We start from the raw sequence: 24,392 nt of genomic DNA on the forward strand, positions 1-24,392 counted from the left end.
CGCAACACAGGACATGTTTAATTTTTATCAAAACCCTCTAAAATCACTGATAAAAAAATAAGGAGTAAACTGAAAACTTAGATTATCATGTTTAATCTGAATATGCGTTTCTTTTTTTGTTGAGTATATATCCCTCGTGAATTGTGAACTCTGCAATTTAACTCGATTTTAATGGACTAACTACATAGTTTAAATTTAAAAAGAAATGAAAATTTACTTTATCTAATTACCTCTTCATTAAAGCAAATAACTTCCATTCTAATCAGCCTGTTACTATATATATATATATCAATTGCAATATTCCAGGAACAGTATCAACTGAAAGCGATTTTGAATTTGGTCCGTAACTACACGTCAGATCTAGGAGCACATGCTTGTCACTTTGATGGTTATGAAAACTGTGGGACTGGATGTTTCGGAGAAAGAGATAACCATCATCTGGAATGCTTAGCAAGCTTGTGCCCAATTTTGCCGAAAGAAACTTTCCAAAGAAAAATTCTTGAAGCTGATGTAGCCAAAATGCTCTCGTTTATTTAAACTGTTCCAAATTGAACAGTGGACAGTTGTACACCTGAAGACCTCTCGAATTGTATCTGCTGCACCTATTAATGTTTATGTGCTTTACGTAATACAGGTATAAATTTTAGGAAGTAAATATTGGAAACAAACAAAACTCCTGTTTGCTCTTGTCTACACTAACTAGATGACAGCCGATGTCACGTGACTCAACAAACGTGGGCTTCTTTTAAGAATAGGGCCCAACTAACAAACTTCAGAATTGTTAAGAAGGCGGAGGGCTTATCGGTACATTAATTCTAAATAGGTAAGTCTTTACTTTTCTCAGGTATTCTCGTACCTGCAATATTATAATGTATATGCCCTTTTTCTTGGTGTCTGGCTTTTAATTTTGCAGATGATGTATTTAAAGAATAATTAGAGAAAAAACAAACCTGCATATAAGATAAAACAACATTCTATTGTGGAGGATGGGGGAGCTCAACACACTTGAACGTAGGAGAAACTCCCTCAATATGCATTTCAGAGACTGGATATATATGTACATATTTATAATAAATACACAACTTGTTAACTTAATGTAGCCACCGGCTAAATACTACAATTATATTATTCGTGTCAGCTATTCTTCACTAAACCTTGTCAATGGCAGTTTAACCTATCAGTCACTGGGCATTAATTAAGGAGTCCAAATAAGTTTTTCCACTGTGTCACACCAAAACATGAGGTTTTGACATAATATTCTATTTGTATTTGTGTCAACGTCAAGTTCATCGATTTCAAATCTATTGAAATTTTTATCTGGTTCGAATGAATAATTCATCCTTATCACAGGTAATAAAGTTCGAAAGTGTAAGGCAACGCCAATTCACGTTGGTTGATTTGGATATGTATACAAAATTAAGTCAAGAAAATGCATCATTTCGAAGACAGGTGTAGATTTACAATAAAGGTGTTTGGATGTCTTGAGAAGAAAAATGAGAGTGGGGGAGTTTTTAAATCAAGCTACTTTCCTTATCGTCTGCTTGACGTCAAACATTGCAGACGTTGGTGATTGACATCCGTGTTTTCTTAATTCCAAAAGTTTGTATTCATGCATTATTATGCAAATAAAAGGAATGTGCTTTTAATGTCAAATATCATTAATTGTAATCTTTGTGGTCAGGTACGTGATTTTGTTTTTGTTTTTAATGATAAAGAAAAAAGCAAAAGGGAAAAGGTAGAGGCGGGGCAGTCGGCTTGTCAGAAAAAAAAGAAAACATGATGTGTTTGTAAAACACTGATGCCCCCGCATGGCAGCTTTTGGCGAAGTTTCTCAGATGCAAGTCAAACTCCACTGTCAAAAAAAAAAGAAAGAAAAGAAATATGTTGTTATCCAAAGATAAGACTCGTGGCAATGATAAAACCTGTAAAATAAAAGCCCAAGCACCAACCATTTACATGTAGTTGTTATACCGGGGTATTGCCCATATTATTTTTTTAAATGAGGGTCAAATTCTAAGGTCAAATTAATGGTACCCAGGGGAAGGCCTTGTCATTAGAAAAATACATGTGAAACATTAAAGCTATGCATCAACTGTTCAAATATTACGGCAAAGTTTAAGTTTTGCAAAAGTAGGTTAACTCCAAGGTCAAGCCAAAATGTCCAAATTGTTGAAATCAAATCAAAGGTCTTGTTTCAAGGAATGCACCTGTGAAATTGAAGGCACTAGAAAAAAAAACTGTTAAAAAGGTATTGCCATGATTAAAAAGGTCACAATCATTATACATGTGAGATTTAAAAAGCTTTAACTAGTATCAAATGTTCAAAAGTAACGGCCAAAATATTTTTCAAAAGTATGTCAAAGTCAAATATGTTGGTACCCAAAGGAAGGCTTTGTCACAAGGAATACACATCTGAAATAAGAAAGTCATAGCCCCAACCAATCAAATGTTATTTGCAAGGTTAGTGTTTGCTGTTTGTAAACAGACAGACGGATGGGCAGGGAAAACTATTTATTTCCTATCTAGCTTGTAACACGAGCTTTGATTGGTTACAAAGTCGGGTGTAAATATCCGTGCACCCGACTTGAGCCGGGTGTAAATAAAACGTGACGTCATGTATGCATACATTCTCAGTACGTAGTTATCTAATCGATAGACTGAGACACACTCTGATGTTTACAAAGCATTTTTATTGGTACAGAGGAAATAAATTCGTTATCCAGGTCCAATCAAGGGTGTACGGGGATTTACCCCGGGTTTTATTCCATACACCCTTCGGCCTGCGGCCTCAGGGTGTATGGAAAAAAAACCGGGGTAAATCCCCGTACACCCTTGATTGAACCTGGATAACTAATAATACCTCCGAATCTTCGATTACGGGATCATAAAAAAATACAGTGAAATATTATTACCGGGAAACTTCATTTTAAGGGTTTATTAAATTATTATGCATGTCATTTCTGCTTAGAATCGGTCAAGGGATATACATGTTCATGTATATGTGAATCCATGCATCAAAATTTTATTATTGATTGTATCAATTATTTATCTTATATATCCTTAACGGGGGTTTTTGAGAGAGAGAGAAAATATGAAGGGGATGGAGGAGCCCATAAAAGGTCGCTTACCTTTATATATATAACTTATCAACAAAGTAAACGTAAACAATGCATTGATGATTGAACTAATCGAGTCCTATACATTTTTGTTTAATCAGAAAAGTAGGGGGTTTATTAAACTAATGTAATCTACATTTGACTTACCACCAATTGCTTATTTGTTAAACAATCTATTCCGTTTGCGAGAATATAAGGAACTTTGAGCAGAATCTCGGTTCATTAATGTTTCTGTGAGAGTTTTGAGGATCGATTGAAAATTATTATATCTGAGAATCTGGTACAGCTGTGACCTCGCAACCGCCATAAGTTAACTTATGAATTTAATTGATGTGAAGTTAACTCAAAACAAAATATGCTACATTTAATCATGTTGGTATCATAGCATAGCACGAACCTTCTTCAGACTAAAGTAGGAGGCGCTAGGATGGAAACTGACAGTGAGTTGAACTTTGTCGATTTAAAAGTCTTAATTTCAGTTCACCTGAACCCACGATCGAAGAGTGTTTGGTATGCTTCCGTCACTTCGTCTGTCGAGCGTCGTCTGTACATCTGTCACATTTCAGCTTCTCTTCTTCAAACCACTGGGCCACTTTCAATTGTAATAAAAAAGAAGAAAATGCGACGGAACAGACCTGGATTTGAACCATATTTGTTCCGTTGCATTTTCCTGCTTGCGTTACATTTATTACCATACCATGTCCTGGAACTGCCAGGCAAAGACCTGCCGGGTAAGAGCCTGGGTCGGTGTCTTCCGGGTGTCAACGACCTTAAAGCAGGGGGCAGTGTCTTTGTTTGACGGGTTCGATATCAGTTGGTCAGGTAGCTCTGTTGGTAAAGCACTTAGTTGGAGATTCACGGGGTGGGGGTTCAAATCCAGGTTCCGTAGTTAAAAATTGCAGCTGAATCATTTATACTCTAGTAGCAAACTAGGTTAACGCATATATTCCATACAATTATATTTGTCGGATGTCTCAGACAGAATCCAATGATAATTTGATAAACTGAAGGCTTAGGTGAGTCACGTGAGCGCTGTGGCCATGAAACTTATTAACAATCTACCAATAATCATTTTTATGCTTCCTATTACATGCCAACAAATTAATCAATGATCTGTTAGGAGGTTTAAGTTATTATTCATTTGGGCAATTAACATTATTGTAATACATGTATTACATGTATTTTAGAGAGAGAGAAAGGGGGGGTCAGAAAAAAATATAAATGACGTTGTTTAGAGTTGACACATGTAAATTAAATTGTCCAGATTAAAAAAAAAGGATACTCGTATCTTAAAGGGATTAGGGGTCCCAACTTTCCTAATAGTTTTTTTTTTACCATATAAGTTATGTACTGATGAATAGGAGAGTAACAGCAAATACCAAAGTCATCTTGGAAATCTGGGTTTGCCTCCGAAATGCCTCCGAATGTCGCGTCATTCTCTGCGCAAACATCCTTAATTTCGGGTAGGTATAAAAAGTTCAGCAAACAAAACGAGTCATGTACTCTTACAGGTTGATACAAAAATAACGACAAAAGTATTCTTACACACTGTGTGATTCTTGACAAGGTAAAATTCATTGATTTCTGAAGGGTACCCTTCCTCAAGAATAGTGTGCTATCAAAGTTTTTTGTGTGATTAAAAGAACAAACTTAAGGTTATCTTGAATAACAGTAGTCAAGTACAACAAAGACCACCGAGGGACTGAATGTTTTAGAATGTAAATATCATCTCATTTTTTAATATATATAATTTATATACATTTTCTTTGTAGATTTATTGAAAATGGAAAAATCGAATGCGATGGAAATGAAGTCAGACGGTTACCCGTCGAAAACGGAAACTTTCCCCATGACAAAGATGCAAATATTAAAGAATGTGTTAATCATTAGTTTCGGATTCTGCTTCCTGTTCACGGCCTTTCAGTCCCTGTCAAACTTACAGAGCACCCTGAACAAAGAGGAGGGGGTGGGTACAGGAGGCCTAGCCATATTGTACTCCGCCCTGGTCTTCAGCTGCATGTTTGTGCCATCTGTTGCCATAGGAAAACTGGGTTGCAAATGGACAATTGCTGCTTCCATGTGTTGCTATGTTGTGTACATGGCCGCAAATTTCTATGCTGTGTGGGGTTTGATGGTCCCTGCATCTATTATTATTGGACTGGGTGCCGCTCCCTTGTGGTCTGCAAAATGTACATATTTGACACAAGTATCAGTGTGGTACTCCAAAATGACAGGAACCACTCAAGACGATATTGTCAACCGATTTTTCGGATTCTTCTTCATGTTCTTCCAAACAAGTAAGTTTTTAGGGGTTTGGATGCATTTATTGAAAGAAGATATACCGGAGCATAATCTCAACGAAAGATTGCGTGTTTTGGGCGATATATGTATTTTGAAGAGCACTTGCAAGTCCACTTGATGAAGGATTTTTAAACATGAGAATGTACCAATTAAATTAATAATTATTTGTTTCATTATTCATACAGGTCAGATTTGGGGTAACTTGATCTCTTCCGAAATATTCAGTCAACGTCCAGAAAACCAGTCTTTGTATCTCAATGTTAGTAGTGAAGATCTGGCAAGTTGTGGTGCTAATTTTGATCCTACAATCGAATAAAATAAAACAACTCTGAAGAAACCGGAACTTGACCAGGTAAAATATGAATAAGAGATATCTTTTTGTTGTCAACTCCTCGTTTTCCCGATTTTACTTTAACACAGATTGAACCCAAAGTACATCTTAGTCTTTTCTGTGACAGAAAAGGGATTTGAATCACATCGAGAAAACACAGTGTTACAAATCAGTTAAACAGCCTTTGAAATTTACTTACCTTAAATCAAACTTTTATTGAATACATATTTTGTGGTACACGTAATACTAATTAGGGCTATATAAATCACAGAAACATTATTTTTGGATATTTTTCCAACTCGAAATCTCTCTATAAAAATAATGCTGTTTCAACCTTTGCTTTACCACAGCTAATAGATTCACTGCTATGGCACGCCAAATTCAAAAAAATGAGCTAAACCTAGATATTGATAAACTAGGTTTATCGACTGTAAACTATAGTTTACAAACCGTAAACTATAGTTAACGATTCGTTAAGTATAGTTTTCATCTGTAAAATATGGCACACCAAATTCACAAAAATGAGATAATCATAGTTTCACAATTGATAAACTAGGTTTATCGACTGTAAACTATAGTTTACAAACCGTAAACTTGTTAACTAAGTATAGTTTTCATTGTAAAACTATATTTAAGGGTTGTTAACTATAGTTTACGAATGTTAATTTAAGTTTTTCTGTCTGTAATAAAGCGTTAACAATAGATTTTGTTGATAAACATAGATTCACGTTTGTAAACGTTTGTAAGAGTTGTTGATTGTGAAACTATATTTATCAGATCGTTAACTATAGTTAACGGTTTGTAAACTATAGTTTACAAATCGTGAAACTGTATTTAAGATAAGTATGTTTTGCAATCGCAAATGATTGTTTTCACAAAGTTTACGGTTGTGAAACATATATTATCGCGTTAACTATGGTTTACAGATGTGAAATATAGATTAACGTTGTTAACTAATTTAATAGTTTACGGTTTGTAAACTATAGTTTACAACCGATAAACCTAGTTTATCGATTGTGAAACTATGATTATCTCATTTTTGTGAATTTGGCGTGATAAAACTATGTTTAACGCTTGTATAGTTTACGATGATATGTTTTGCAATAAGCATTATGATTGTTTTCGTTTGTAAACTATAGTTTAAGTATAAGAGTTTAATCATAGTTTGTGAAACATAGATCGTTAATCGCGTTACAAACGTGAAACTGTATTTATCAGATAATGTAAAATATATCGCATATGATTGTTTTCGTTGTTAAGTATAGTTTACCGTTGTGAAACATAGATTATCATGTTAACTATGGTTTACATTGACGTTGTTAACTATAGTTTACAGTCCGTAAACTATAGTTTACAACCGATAAACATAGTTTATCGACTGTGAAACTATGTTTAGCTCATTTTTGTGAATTTGGCGTGCCATACACTGCATCTTTAGTCAACATCTTTTACTACAAACTAGGAAAAAGTAATGAATCTTCTATAGAGGCTGTGACTACTTTATTTTATTATAGTGTATTTTTTAAGTTTTATCTTGTCTGAGGGATATACTTAGAATGTTGTATTTTTAGGTGTATCTTGTTTGTGGAATATACACAGGGTACGTGTTGTATTTTTAGGTGTATCTTGTATGTGGTATATACACGGGATGTTGTATTTTTAGGTGTATCTTGTTTGCGGAATATACACAGAATGTTGTATTTTTAGGTGTACATTGTACGTGGTATATACACGGGATGTTGTATTTTTAGGAATACCTTGTGTGTTGGATATATACAGGATGTTGTATTTTTTTTTAGAATGTGAATATCACGGGATGTTGTATTTTTTTGGTGTATGTTGCATGTGGGATATTTACAGGATGTTGTATCTAGTATGTGGAATATACACGGGATGTTGTATTTTTAGGAATACCTTGTGTGTTGGATATATACAGGATGTTGTATTTTTAAGTGTATCTTGTATGTGGAATAAAGACAGGATGTTGTATTTTTAGGTGTATCTATAGTATGTGGAATATACATGGGATGTTGTATTTTTAGGTGTATCTTGTATGTGGAATAAAGACAGGATGTTGTATTTTTAGGTGTATCTTGTATGTGGGATATTTACAGGATGTTGTATTTTTAGGTGTATCTAGTATGTGGAATATACACGGGATGTTGTATTTTTAGGTGTATCTTGTATGTGGGATATACACGGGATGCGCAGTGATCGCTGTAATCATCATATCCGTTTTGTTGGATCCAATAAAACTAGACAAGGACAACCATGACAAGTACGGGGAGTTCTCGTTTGACCTGGTCATTGCGACCTTTAAGCACTGGTGGAGGTCCCCTTACCAGAAACTCCTTATGGTGCTGACATTTTATAGTGGTATAGAACAAGGCTTCATCACCAGTGATTTCACCAAGGTAATTTTTATACCTGTACTAAAATATTAATATACATTTACTTACTTAGCTAATTTGCAATTCATAAAATATTAGAGACGTAACTTTTCTGCAAAAAATTATTGGTCAAGGTGTAATTTTTTCCATCTATTTTTTTGAAAAGTTTGTTGTTTTATTGCTGCAAGCAGGGAAAGACACAGTTGTTGTAATATTTGCTGAGAAAGCAAAATTGCATCGTAGGAAACCCACGGTCGACTGGAAAATTTATAATCATTATTTTAAAAAATGCATTCTTGTCCATTATTTTGGTCAACATAGCATATTATTATTTTAAAGTCAGTCAAAATTACAAATGTTTTATTTACAGTCCTATGTAGGATGTGCCCTTGGTATCTGGAACATAGGATACGTCATGATCTGTTACGGCGTAGTGGACGCTCTCTGCTCCTTCACCTTCGGACGGCTGGTCCAATTCTTTGGCCACATTCCTTTCTTCGTTCTCGGTAATTTTTTAGAACATGCTGATAACAGGTTCTTTTCTGCACTTGTATGAATATTGGTGATTGTTGTTTTTTTTCAGATTCCTTAAACAAACGGATACCTAAACGTTAAAGATTTAATTTATATATCCAAATGTATTTTTTTAAGCATTCTGCTTTTTATGTGTACTACTTGATACAAGATTTTGAAATTAAATCAAATCAATTTCAGAAGCTTTACCCTTTTCCTCTAAAATATACCTTATAATATGAAATATCAACTTCAAAATTTTGACGTTGAAGTTCCCAGTTTTTGTCTTTCACTACCAAAATTCTTATTTTTTGGTGAGGTCTGTGATCAGAAAATATATCTATTTAAACTAAATTGCGAAGAACTTATATAACAAATATTGATCCTGATTCAAGCAAAGAAAATTAATTGGTAAATCGCTTTCTTTCGGTTTTTTTTTAGGCTAATCTTTTTTTTTTTCAATTTTTAACTTAATTTGATGCATTAAAAATACTTGTTAAATGATGTCTCCATAATTGTTGTCTATATTATATTTCAGCATTCCTTGTACACGGGGGTATACAGATAACGTTGATGTTATGGACCCCAGATCCAGATATTAAATATTTGTTTTTTATTATTGCTGCTCTTTGGGGAATGGGTGACGCTGTCATTCAAACACAGATCAATGGTAAGCTTCCATATTCGTAGTTTTGTTGTCAAATTTTTATCTTCTAGAAAAGGAAAAGAACAACTAAATACAAAACCTTAATTGTAATTTGATTTATGTGATCTAGTGTTGTAACAAATCATAATCCAAGTGTTACATCAAAAGTTTCCCAACATATATAATTTATGACAATGTCTTTTCTGAGAAGGAACCATGTTTAATGCATACTGTAACACAATGATATATTTCTAATTTCCAGCGTACTATGGTTATCTGTTTACCGAGCACTCGGAGGCAGCTTTCTCTAACTATCGTCTTTGGGAATCTATGGGATTTATCCTGGCCTTCGGTTACGGGAATTTTGTGAGGACTGACGTCAAGTTATACTTGACCTTCACGATCCTTGTGGTGGGGATGTTCCTGTACGGGACCACGGAGTACATGGAGAGGAGGGACAGGAAATCAATCCCCCAACAAGAGAAGACAAAGCTTTAATTTATTGATGTCATTTGTTGGTTCTTACTTTTGTATGTTATTTGTATAACTAAGTTTTACATGTATATATATTTGACAACATGTGTTTATTTTTACATTGATCATAAAAGAGATCAAAAAACTTGTGCAGCTTATTGGCTTATATACATGTGAGTTTGTTCCTGTAAACCAGAATTGACAAGCATCGAAATTCAATGCAAATTTCAGATCATTTCACTCATTCACGGTTCTCTTGTTTGTTAATTTGTTACATTTATAATGGGGCCTGTAACATATATAAGGGGTTGTGACTTAATTAAATACCAGTATATCTGTGTTCTGGTTATTAACTACATTGTATTTTTATATTTTAAAAGTGGAACAAATGTATTATTTTTATATTTTTTATTACTTAAAATAAGGCATTGACAATGACATTTTATAAACATACATTGCTTTCATAAGAGCAAAATAAATTCGTTGAATAACATCTGAGTTTATTGGTTATACATCTACACTCTTAAGTATACTTGCCAAAGAAGTTTATTTTTGGAATCCTATACCTAATACATTTATTTTCTTAAGTGCAATAACTCAATCTGAAATACATGTACGGTGAATCTTAAAGTTTTCGTCTCGTATTGGTTAGACCAAGTTTTGCTATTTATGACTTAAGTTTTTTGAGTCAGTTTTGAATATGACTGGGGTATATTATATTTATAAAATTTAGAAAAGTGGGAGGGTATATACATGTAGTGATCGGGATGTCCGTCTGTACGTCCGTTCTCTGTTACGCTTTGGAGTACCCATCTCTTGTCCGCGACTCCTCATATCAATGGATGAAATTTAATGAGACTTGCACAGAATCTTTGTTACATAGTGCCATTGTGGATGGGGCCAAAACCATAAAGAATTATGCATTTTTCAAAAATCTTCTCTAAATCTGGACATCCTGTAGTCAAACTGTTGAGTCACCTACGTATATATTAGTTATAAAGTGTAAAGTTTGCTCTTCAGAGTTGATCTTCGAATCTTGGTCATAGGTTCGAATCACAGGGCGGGACGTGGCCATCGGTCATGAGATCATATAAACCGAGGTCCCTTGTCGTAGTAGGTGTGCTTGTACAAAAAAGATTCCTCTCTGCTAAAGGGCCCAAAATGCTGAATACTGTACAGGTCTATATTTACAGTCTTCAGAATCCGTCTACTTTTGAGTACCCGTGTCTCTTATTAATTGCTCTTCAATGAATGAAACCAATGAATGAAATTTATAATGAGACATTCACAGAATCTTTGTTACATATAGTGTCATTGTGCACCTATTATTCTAGTTTTAGATAAAACACATTTTGGCTGTCAGTAGCAAAGCATATTGAAGGGCACCCATCCCTTATCCGAAATTCCTCCTATACCACCGAATAAAATTTTTAAAATGATACTTTCACAGATTCTTTGTTATGTAGTGCCATTGTGCACCTCCTGTTAATTTTACTTTTTGATTTGACACTTATATCAGGTCTCCCACTGCAAAACAAGGACTTTGCCATTACAATTATATGGGAGGCAGGAGTATCCTTTTGTGAGCTCTGTCCTCACAGTACCTCTGTAACTTAATGTACGTAGGCGTCGGAAACGGGGGGTGGGCACTACCCCTTCCCCACTTTTTTGTAAAGATAGACATAATATAGGCATTGCAAATTGGGGCTTACCTTTTTTGTTGGTTTACCCCCCCCCCCCTCCCCGCAAACTTTTATTCAATTTGCTTCCGACGCTTACCGATAATGCATCAAATACAAATTACACATACAAAATACAAATTATGTACAGTGTATTTGGACAAATTGGATATGAATATTATTATAATATTACCTTTTCCACGTTTTTAGCTCTACTGGTCAGAGACCAGAAGAGCTTATGCGATAGTAATGCGTCCGGTGTCCGTCCGTCTGTCTGTCTGTCTGTAAACAATTTTTCAAAATGCTACTCCTCCTACAGTTTTGATCTGATTTCAATATAACTTGGCATATAAGTAGACTACACTAAGATACATAATTCTGTGTATCGGATTTTGATTTCGACGAACAGTGTTGGCGTTGTTACTAAAAATAGAAATTTCTGTGAAATTCTTTCAAAATGCAACTCCTCCTACAGTTTTGGTCTGATTTCAATATAACTTGGCACACAAGTAGACTACACTAAGATACATAATTCTGTGTATCGGTTTTTGATTTCGATGAATGGTGTAGGTGTTGTTACTAAAAATAGAAATTTCTGTGAAATTCTTTCAAAATGCCACTCCTCCTACAGTTTTGGTCTGATTTCAATATAACTTGGCACACAAGTAGACTACACTAAGGTACGTAATTCTTTATATCCGTTTTTGACTTAAATGAACATTATTACCTTGGTTAATAAAAATAGCAATTTCTGTTACTCTCAAAATGCTACTTCAAATACAGTTTTAGTCTGATTATAATATAATGTGGCATGCAAATAGACTACACTAAGAACATAAAGAAACTTATTCAAGGATCATTATTCTCTTTTTTGCTAGTGTAAAGTTTCAATTCCCAACTGCTTAAGTACTTTCCTCTTCCTTTGCTACAAGTACAAACCAGTAGAGCTTCAGTCTCGACAGAGACTTCTGGTTTTTATCATGTCTACTTATAATTCCGTTTTGATTAATTAAGTTACGCAATTTGTTTGCTTGATTCCCTCTTAATTTGATGGTTTGTCCCGCCCCTCACACCTCTAATTTTATGACTATAAAATTCACAACAATGTTGCCTATCACCACAAAATTATACGTCTAGTACCATTTGGGTTTCTCCTCATCACAATTCTATTCATTTACAGCAAATTTAAAGGTGGTGCCTAAAATGTTACATCAAATGACTAATTAATTAGATTATATACGACGAATACAAATCTAGGTTTGCATTTTGCTAATTTTCTGAATAAAAAATTAATCATTTTTACATTGGAAACATATTTGTCAAGGGATTATAAATGTTGCAAAGGGAAGGACTTGTCACAAGAAACACACAAGTGAAATATGAAAGTCATACACATACAACTAATTGTTCAAATGTTTAGGTTCAAAGGTTAAAGTTCTTTAAAAGTAGGTCAAACTCAAATGTCAAAGTCAAAAAATTGTTTACGTAAAAGAAGGATTTATCACAAAAAATGTACAGGTGTTGTGAATATAAAAGCCTGAACACCAACCGTTCAAAAGTTATAGCTAGGGTTTAAGTTTGATATATAGTTTTGCAAAAGTGTTTGAACTCCAACGTCATCGTCAAGCAGCAGTCATATGTCAAAAGGTCAAATATGTTACCAAAAGAAAGGCCCCGTCACAAAAAAATACACATGTGAAACAATAGAGCCATACTCAAACCAATCGTTATGGGAAAGTTTAAAAGTTTTACTCATTACGGACAACACATAATTGATATGCACAGAGCAAAAATTCGAATCTTTGATGACAGGGGTACACAAAATATCAACTTATTTTACTCGATGATTAGAATGTATATCAAAAGTAAATTATCTTCTCTTGAATGGATTCAAATTTTAAAACAATTGTGAGAATTTAGAAAAAAAAACGAAATATTTCTTTCATTTGCAAAATATGGTCAAGATTTATAAACTATTTTACAACATTTGTATCATCGATTAATAAATGAATTAATTTCATGATATGAAACTTTAAAAAGAAGTGTCTAAAGTTAATCCATTTTCTGTCAAAAGGTAAATATTTTAATCAAGTATTAGTCCTTAGTGGATATTATCAAGCCATACACCAAAGTTGATCAGTAAGTAAATAAGATGTCCATTCACAGTTCTAATCATTTCTTTATAAGTTGTAAAACTACTCCCGTTGGGCAATTCTTTCTCCCGTATTAACACACCGCTTCAAATAAAGCAAAGGTGTGATTAGAATAACTCACGCGCAGGAAACTGTATGAATAAAAATATCCTATTTAGCTTAAATAAACCTCTAGTGAGGAATTTCTCAAGGTGACTTCAACAAAAATATGAAGCCCGACAGACAGTGGCGATGTTCACTATAGAGAGTGTACTAAACCCGAGAAAGTTGTGAAAAACACCCCGGAAATGATCGCTTCTCCGAGATAAACTGACCATGTGCAATTTGCTGGGAATGTTCCTAATGAATTGATTGATATACTTTGTTACCTGCCTTATAACTGAAGGTGAGAAGAGAGAATTTCCAAGAAAGCTTAAAGGTAAGAGCATTGCATTGGAAAATTTTTGTCGTCATTTATATTTAAAAAACAATGCTTAAGTATTTCCGACCACTTGACAGTGTACAATACATTCTGTACGATTTCACAGAAAAATGCAAAATCCGACATGAAAAAGAGACATTCATCTCGATAAAAATTAGATTTTATAAATTGTTTTAGGATAAAGCGTAAAAGATGACGAGGGATTTAAGCACGATTCTCTCTATAATAAACTCTGTTACCTTTCATACCGGCTTTTCCTTATGAGATTATAAAGTACATATCAATATGGAACGCCGTCACTGCCTTATAGCAGAACACTACTATTGCATTGTGCCAACCTTCCATTACATTATGTCAACTCTTTATGACATTAACCCACACTACTATTGCATTGTGTCAACCTTCCATTACATTATGTCAACTCTTTATGACATTAACCCACCCTACTATTGCATTGTGCCAACCTTCCATTACATTATGTCAACTCTTTATGACATTAACCCACACTACTATTGCATCGTGTTAACTTTCCTTTACATTATATCAACTCTTTATGACATTTACACATACTACAATTTTATTTCGTTATCTTGCATTTCGTTATGTTTACTTTTCATGACAATCTTAGTTTCTATTAACTGATGTGAAAAGCTCATGCCATACTGTGCGCACTCTTCTACATTATGTCGATTCACTATTACGTTATGCGAACGCGGGTATCCTCGGCCTTTATATGAGCATAACGTATTTTCCGCGTTCCGCAAGCACTAAAATGGCGGGAGAGAAAACTGTCGTAGAAGAGATTCTCAGCGATTTCGGAATGACATCTTTAAATGAAAACTTTAAGCGACAAATGATTGACAATCTTGAAACATGCAAAGCCTTAACACTGCGACTGTGAATTAAAGTCACGTCGAAATACAATGGTGTTTACTTTAATCTGATAATTAAATAAATCAAATATTATGAGTCGTGCAGCAATCATTTTTTTCTTTTTATTTTGAATTGGTTTTTTTTTTATAAAAGTCTTAAACTTTGTAGGACATTGCATTAGTTTCACATTAAGTTTAGCTGAATTAAGTTGAAAACTTTTTTTCTATAAAACTATAAAGCCTGAGAGCTTCTCCGCTTTCCGCCCTTGGTCTCCAACCATATACCGTCCCCCTTGTTCAAGATTCCCATATCTGCCACTGATATGTACCCATGCATGCTTACTAAGGCATATTCAATTGATTTAGATGAGCGACTGGTAGATTTTTGTAATAGAATTATGGCCCTGGAATGATTAAAAAAATTACTAACTCCAGTGACGTAGCATCATTTTTTTTGAAAGAGGAGGTCAGCCAGTAAAAAAAATCATTTATCCGAAATAAAACTAGACCAAGCCAAGAAAAAAAACGTCAAAGCCCGAAAATCCTATGTCGGGGAGAGTGGTCCAACTTCAATCAATCCTAATTTTTCCAGATATATTATATTACCCTTAGTGGACTATATTTCAACAAGAAGTGGGGGTGGGGGTGGGGGGGCTGTACAGTTTCAATGAACATTACATTTTCTATAGTAAAGTTATGTCTGGGAAAAGAGGGGGGTTGATATTATGTGCCTGTAATTTGTCCTAATCAATCACGACCCAGGTGTTCTTACCAGTCATTAAAACACGGTCGTCAACATTTATTATATACTAGATATACAGCTTTGAGATAATGTAAATGTATTTTTGCATCAGGTAATGAACTTGGAATCCACATGATAAAGAGTTAACACAATATAAAGATATTTTTAAATCACATAAGAAAGAGTTGGCATAACGTTATAATATATCCACATCACGGTATGGAGTTTTGACATAATGTAATAAAGTGTTGATATAATATAAAGATATGTTCACATTATGTTATACACTTTTTACACCACGTAATAAAGCACTGACATAAAGGTAAGATGTGTTCACCTCACATCATGATGCCCTCGCCGTAAAATAAAGATAAATCCATAACACGTAATAATACTTTGATATAATCGAAATATACACTCTCAAAAAGGAATGGGCTTTTGACTTCATGTGATGATAAGTTTAACTTTAAAACACAATTTACTTGACGTAATGCAATTTTGACCTCACATATTAAAGAAATGAAATGATGTAAAGAAACATTCATTTCACGTAATAAAGTTTTAACACAATGTAAACACATTATCACTTCACATAATGAATTTTTTACTTCAAGTTATGAAGTGCTGACATAGTGAAAGGATGTATTTACTTCATGTAATGCAGCATTGACATGATGTTAAGATATATTTTCTTCATCCCATAAAAAATGGACATAACGTAAAGATATGTTCACATCACGTAATGATAAATTGACGTAATAAATGCATAGTTGTATGCTATAAGGCAGTGATGGCGTTCCATATATCAATTTAAATTCACACATCATAATACATAGACATTATTTCCATTCGCTCATAATTCTTCGTATTACCTGTATATTGAAGTCAATGAACTGCGTACATACTAAAAATGTAGGTTATGTGAACAGTTACAAAAAATAATATAAAAAAGTAAACTCCTGTCAATGAGATTTAATTTGCGAAGAATTAGAAAAGAAGCGATAACTCATAATCTTTAATCAGTAAATGATCGGTGACAGTCACATCACGTCGTAATCTCCTCTCGTTAATCCGTAATCCGACGTAATCCGATATAATTTTTTGCTTTTTCAACATTTGCCTCTCTATAATTTGTCCCCTTTGTCTGTGACATGAATCATTCTTTGAGAAACCGATTGACTTTTGTCCTCGACTTAAGTAAATTGCCTTTCTTCCAAATAAGTCCATTTCTCAGAAGGTTCGACTTCGTTTCATTTTTGAATACATGTATTTGCAGATATTTACATAGATATATATTTTTATATATATATTTTTTAATTCTAGAAATAAAATGGATTACAAATTAGAAAGTGAAGTAAAATTAAAAAGTGCATAATTTAAGAAAAAAAAGAACTTTTAGTACAAAAAAAAAAAACGATAAGAAAGAAAACGAAAACGGGACTGTTTGTGCAGCAAGATAAAAAAAAAACCCAAACTATTATGCCCGGGAGTATACAACCCATTAAGATTTCCTTGCGCATTTTAATTCTATATTTTGGCATAAATTACGAGTACGTTTTTTGCTTCATAATTCAAACAAACAGATTGTATCTTTTATTTCCCAGTTTTTAATGTCTTTGTGTCGTTGTTTATCGGAGCTCCAATCCTGATCTACATGTACAAATCTATACTTTGTGATTCACATCCACAGGAATTTGTGCGTCAATCCAGGTCACTGTTGCCCCCAGGGGGGATCGACAGTTAAACATATAACTAATACACAAATCAAAGGGGAGGTAGCTTTCCGAGGGTGTACAACGGACAGATTTTAGTACATACATGCATTTGCTAAAATGAACGAAATAAATGACTACCCCTGTACGTATTTCAATACCAGTTTTGGATTTTGACGGTAGATTCAAATTCAAATGTGCAGGACAGTAACAAATGTACAGGATTATTCTGCTAGGTAGGGAAATATTTAGTATCTTTGAATTTTATATTAAAATAATACAAGCGTGAAATTTCTTGGGATGTTTTCGCGAATTTGATGCGTATTTAATGTTCTATATAAAGAAAAATAATGCTTTTAACGATGTAATCTAGTGCCTTGGTGTGATATCGTAATTTAAAGTTACATTGAATTTTTAAAAATTAATCATAAGTAGATATATAAGTATTTGTTTAAAACTTAAATTTAGATCCGATCGTTTGGCAAAAATCAAGATTTATTGGCACTTAAACCATGTCAGAATACGTACATGTCATACAATTCAAGAAACAGAAAAAAGATTAAGTATGCTTAAAAAACACTTGTCTTGAATTTCTTTGGTAAAAATTACTCAATCTTGATTAAAATCTGCATAATTACAGACTTTTATTTTGGAAGTCTTGTGAATGGACGTTTATTTTGGCACGTGCGGGTCCATTCTCACGCCCACCCTTGTTTCATTATCGGCCACAAATCGCATTTGGAGCACTGTCATTGTACTAAATCGTACCCGTAGGAGGCCGCTGTATTATAATGTCTTTGTTTTCCCCCTTTGTATATCCTTCTTTGTCAGGGTAATTTAATCCAATGCTAGACTGGATCCCCCTTACTCATCCGGTCTGGATATACTTTCTCGTCAGTTTTACTTTTTGTATTATATAGGACTAGACCTGTAATTCCTGTCACCACTCACACAATTAACAAACGTCCCCGACTGACAGGTTTATGTACAATTTGTTGAGGATTTTACTTCTGTAAAGGTAACAGTGGGCAAAATGCCTGCTTCATTTTGTGTACCAGATGCATTTCAATTTTCTTGGTCTTTTGACATTTTTTTCCCTGATGTTATATTTAGGTTTTCATCATGCATGCATTTCTTGAACAAAAAAAAATATTTGAACAATTTTTCAGCATTTGAAGAAGGATAAAGAATATCAAAATTTAATTTGAACGCTCCATTCCTTAATTATGAACGCGAACCTTTGCTCTAATCTTCCCTCCAAAGATGTTACATTCAATTCAGTAAAAGGGTGGGGGACCTTTAAGTTTTTTGAATGAATGAGGCTTAATTAAAATAAATTTTCTATTCTAATATTAGTCAGTATATGCACATGTCTAACTTTGACAGTGACAGCTAAGGCTTCTCGTGTCAAACATAATTTCTCGCAAAGTATTTAATTCTCTTAATTATATCAATTGTGCTTTAATGTTTTACTTTTTAAGGCTTAGATTGTGAAATTTTGTTAATTGCCATATTGTTAACTATTTTAGGTAATGCATCTAATATAAAAAGTATTTAACATTTTATCTTATTTTTTCCTAGCAGAATATCGGGATGAACGTGTATGAGACAGAGACCGGAGACTGCCAGCAGAATCCGGGATTATACAAAACTTGTGGACAATGGAAATGTGTTCCCCTCAATATAACTTGTCGTAAGTACTAAAATAAGATCACATGTTAGTTCAGGCATAATGTAGGTTGATGTATATAATTATTACTTGTAACTAATTGACCTTTACTTTATGGGACACATATTACTCATGTTAAACTATCCACTAAAACATGTAAAATCAACAATTAAACCAATTTATAGTTCTAAGTTAGCATATGATATTCTGGCCTTGTTTTTGCAGCATGCACACCAGATGAGTTCAGCTGCGCAGACGACACATGCATTCCAAAGTCCCTCGTTTGTAACGATGTCAAAGATTGCAGAAATGGAAATGACGAGGTCATATGCAAAAGTAAAGAAACTGTTTGTAATTTTTCATTAATTTCGTAATTTGTAGCATTTTACAACAATGAAAGGCAGGCAAAAGTAAGAGAAAATATATTTTTAAAAGAATTGTGCATCCTGCAGTTGCATTAATATTTAGCCCTCATCCCCTTTGGGGTAGTGGGGGAGGGGTTTCCTGAAACAACTTACTACTCAGGACCAATTTTAATTCTTCGTATAACTTTCTAATTAACATTAAATTGAAAATGATTTTATTTTTTTTTAAAGGAATGAAGTAAGATATTTTTACACTGGTAATTTAATTCATTAATGAATTTTGTAGAAGTTTACAATCATCTTAAATTTTTGGTCTTTGTCAAAAGTTCTTTTGTAAAACGGGTCCCAGTTTAAAAATCGAAGAGGGTCACATATTTGCAGCTATTCACACTTAGCATGGTATATTACCAACTATACTGATTTTTTTATTTTTTGTCTTTTATGATTCAAACAAATGTGCATCTCAACCAATCATATGAAGGAAACCAAATAAAATTGTCTATATGGTTTTGTGTTTCAGACGGCGAGCCTTCATCCATTCCATTATCTATATTCATTGCTGTCATAACTGCTTGTGTCTTATTTTGTGCCATAGCCATCGTCTTCGCCTTCATATGTATCAGACGCCGTCTACAGAGAAGGGACGGATCATTGACAAGTAAGAACTTTATAAAGAAAACACGATATTTACACAAAGTTTCAATCAAATATAGGATCTTTTAATTCAAAGAAATATATTTAATTATTTCAGGCAATGTACTTCTGCAACAGTCAAATGAAAAAGACAATATTCATGAAGTTTGTGAAAGTAGCAGCAAACCTTGCACAAAAGTGACTAGCAATGGAATTGAAAGCAAACATAACCCACAACGTAACTATGGTTATGAAAAAGTACCACAAGACTTTGGAATATTCTTTGGAGAGGAATTTCTCGGAACATCTACACCTAAGCAAGGGATAAAACACATTATAAACCCCAAGAGATTTTCGGGAAATGTTGACATTAAGGACCAGATGGTAGCAAACCAAAGTTTAAATAGTTACAGTGATTTTAAAAATGGTGTCCAAAAGTCACAGATTCAGGAAAGAGCCATAGGGGACAGTGTTGGAGATCTGAATACCTCTCTCTTTCTTCCAATCACGTGACAAGGATTATTATTTGATCTTTTGTCTTATTTAGGGTTTTCTGACCAAATCCTGGGATAATAAGTACTCCAATGGGAAATGTCCGCTAAAATGTTCAGAACAATTATCGTATGATATATATAATAATCATTGACATTCGAATGTGACGTAAACTGAAAAAGAATACTCGCCTTTGGAGAAGATATCTCAATGAAATGAAAATTAAAATGTTATATTCATCAAGGGATCATCTTGTTGTATTATAGACGCATTTCAAAGTTTAAATTAAGAGATCTTTAAAAAACATGTTCTCCTCTATATTTTAACCAAAATATCATACATTATTTAGAGAGAGGAGCAATTACCACGCAATTCATGTGCAGAGGTCAGTTTAGCAAAAATAACCACAGTATTTGAAGACAAAGACAAGGTTTAAACGGGTACCTGTAAAGTGCGAAACGAAATAGAAACGAAACGAAACGAAACGAACTGAAACGAAACGAAATCTGCCGAAACGAAACGAAATCTACCGAAACGGAACGAAACCTACCGAAACGAAACGAAATCAAGACGAAACGAAACGAAATCAAAACGAAACCTGCCGAAACGAAACGAAAGAAAACTTTCAGAATGTTTATATGGTCTAATTTTACTTCATATGAAATTTATATAGTTCAAGCACCACAAGCAATTGTTTCGCTTCAAGCTAATACATAGGCGTCGGAAGAAAATTGAAAGTGGGGGGGGGCTTAACCAACAAAAAAGGTAAACCCCAATTTTCAATGCCTATATAATATATATCCTTGCAAAAAAGTAGGGGGGCTAACACCCCCCCCCCCGCTTCCGAAGCCTATGTCATATTTTGTTAATATCTTACTGAATCATTTACCTACTTAAAAGTGACATCGTTGGCTTTGAGAGACTTTTTTCTTGTCAGTTTAATCGTTTTAAACGTCTCTGGTCGAGCTTCTTTATTGCAAACCACTCATTTCTTCCTAGACAATTACCACGATAAAAATATGACCGTATGTACGTAGAAAGGATACACAAGATTCCGGTCTGAGTTACATATGGGGCGCCGTTTTGGTATTTACTGGCAAAAAGTGATATCACCTATTCGAATAGGTGATATCACTTATTCGAATAGGTGATATCACCTATGTTACATGTATAATTGAACGATAAAAGCAGACACCTCGGAATGGAATACTAAATACTCTAAGTCTCTGGTTTATCCTATGTTTTAAGACATTCGCAATACAACAGCATAGGCGTAGACCTAGTATAGACATTGAACATCGCTGCCTAGGGTTAGCCCCCCCCCCCCCACTTTCCACAGACACGTTGTAGTTTAGGTTAAAATAATGAGGAAAGTGGTGTTGTTTGGAAAAATTTTGCTGATGAAGTTCAACCCCCCCCCCCCCTTCTCCCTACGAAATAGGCTTTTCGTGTTTGGACGGACATTTCCTTTTTCTTTTTTTTTGCTTGTCAGGTGTTTTTTTGAAGGTATAATTTTTTTTTCTTATACTTAAACCTCCCCCCTCCCACCCCACTTTCAATTTGCTTCTGACGCCAATGAGAGTACAGTGACTTTACTTCGACCCTTACATAAACGAGCATTTACAAGTAACACATCAATTTTGATAGAAATGTTGTATCTAGATAAATAAGGACTGAAAATAAGAGTAAGATATAAAAATTAGAAAATACTGCACATATTGAAACTATACATGCATAGTACGCTCGTGCATGTTTGCAGCTGGCAAACATGTAAATACATCATTAGACTGAGAAAGGAGCATAATCTATCGGTAATTAAATTTTATATCAACAAGTGCTTGAACTATATAAATTTTATTTGAAGTAGAAAAAAAAAGTCCATATGCAGTTACACATATATAATTATATAAACGTACCTTAATTTGAAAAAAAAAATTAATAGTTTTGTTTTGTTTCGTTTCGGCAGGTTTCGTTTTGATTTCGTTTCGTTTCGTCTTGATTTCGTTTCGTTTCGGTAGGTTTCGTTTCGTTTCGGTAGATTTCGTTTCTTTTCAGTTCGTTTCGTTTCGTTTCGTTTCTATTTCGTTTCGCACTTTACAGGTACCCGGTTTAAACGGACCTAATTACTTATTCAACAGTGAATTCCTAAACAGGTCCAAAATATGCTTTTACAAGGACTGGTGATACAGAGACCCAGTCAGTTGGGAAAGCAGAAACGTCTTTTTCTTTTCTTGACCATACAAGCAATGCAATATAAAGCCCTCTAACAAGATTATTGAATCTTCTTTACAAATATGAAAATACATCCATTTCAAATGAAAATTAATGATCAGAATAAGATTTTGCTTCAATTTACATGGTGTTCACAAATTAGGACCCTGTAATGCTTTCAAGAAAATCAGTATGTTTTCATTTATTTACAATTCTTACCAATACATTAGTTTTTACCCCATATTGTGTAGAATAAGCATTTTTCCTAATAAGTTTCCTTCCAGTTTGAATAACTTAGTATATAAGACGGGTTAAATGAAAGCACAACTACAAGGTATACGAGTTTGATAATTTACGTGCCAGGAAAACGATTAAAATCGCATGGGAAAAAAAGCCCGGAAAACGTCCGATTTTTGGACTACTACAAGATATGCTTGGAATGTTAATCAGTATCGACAAATATCTCATATGGTTAACGTTTGTTTTAACACATTTTATTAAAAATATTAACAAGTTTCTTCTATGACTTTCTATGACTTTGCTGTCAACTGGATCTAATTCCTTTTACTTCAAATGATAAATCTTGTATGGTAATTACGAGAAAATGTAGGCCATGCATCTGATTCATATAACATGTATGGGAATGTGTGTTTTATATCATCCTTTTCTCGTGCGTTGTCGTGATGCATCATCAATCAATTGATTAAATTATTTGAGGGTTTTTTTAATATGAATTTCATAAAACCTATAATTGGTGTACAATGGTATAGTGTTAATTAAATTGTATTTGGCAAATATACTTGATTCACAGCTTCCTGATTGAGCCCAAAAATATAATTTGTTCTCAACAGTAATTAAAGTTAAGGCTACTTTCATTTGGATTTATTTGAAACAACATTTAGAATTCTGAACTATAATAAAATTCATTCAAAAATCACATTCATTAATTCCTGAGTAACGATGGTACAATTGGTAAACATCACTATAAACTCTTTTGAAATAGCCCCCTCCTATAGAAAAATGTAAAATTTCTGTACAGTATTCATTTATCGAGATCTCAGTGTTTTGAAGATTTTGTTAATGTGGTATCGCGTCCCTTATAGTTTGCCACATCAAAGATTGTATATTATAGACTTCAATAAATGCTATGATCGATTGATCGATGCATAGGGTTTTTAATTTGTTTTACAATAGGGATATTGCAATTGCCAGTGAGAGAGAGAGATAGAGAAAGAGGGGGGGGGGGTCTGTCATGCCTCCGTTGCTTACTTGGTAAACATAGACATGCATACATCTTATAGCACTGAATCAGTATAAAAGTGGATTTGGTAATATGAACAAAAGTATAGTACACCTATATAACTTTTAATTGTGACAGGTTTTAATATACAATAAGACCATACAAGTATATTTTATAAAGGAAATAATTTTTGTAGCACTTTCACCTATTTCAAAAGCATATTTGAGATAAATACCTTGATATCTAAGTTCAAATAAAAATATTGGGGTGCAAGACCACCAACCTCCGTGCCCCCACCGAAGTTTCCATGGCCATGTAACACTATCTGTAGTCTTTGCAACTAATTTAAACTAAATTTATTAAAATGTATTCACTTCTCCGCATTTATATGATAAGGTAGACTTTTTCAAGCAGTACTCTTCGTGAAAATCA

At 33.8% G+C, this 24,392-nt stretch overlaps 1 protein-coding gene across 1 annotated transcript; it reads left to right on the top strand.

Annotated features, from left to right (window-relative positions):
* The first annotated feature begins 680 nt into the window (after positions 1–680).
* LOC134232549 (protein unc-93 homolog A-like) lies at positions 681–20,715 on the top strand. The gene is given in 13 exon segments (XM_062714532.1): positions 681–823; positions 4,889–5,413; positions 5,603–5,769; positions 7,923–8,162; positions 8,509–8,644; positions 9,190–9,321; positions 9,560–9,804; positions 15,368–15,370; positions 15,431–15,454; positions 17,534–17,557; positions 18,932–19,043; positions 19,905–20,042; positions 20,136–20,715. Coding segments are annotated over 12 exon segments (2,130 nt in total). The 5' UTR covers positions 681–823; positions 4,889–4,899; the 3' UTR covers positions 20,531–20,715.
* The last annotated feature ends 3,677 nt before the right edge of the window (positions 20,716–24,392 follow it).

The sequence above is a fragment of the Saccostrea cucullata genome, unplaced genomic scaffold (genome assembly GCF_032062105.1).
Source record: "Saccostrea cucullata isolate Sc308-1 unplaced genomic scaffold, CSIRO_AGI_Scuc_v1 ctg60, whole genome shotgun sequence".
Classification (NCBI taxonomy): Eukaryota; Metazoa; Mollusca; class Bivalvia; order Ostreida; family Ostreidae; genus Saccostrea; species Saccostrea cuccullata.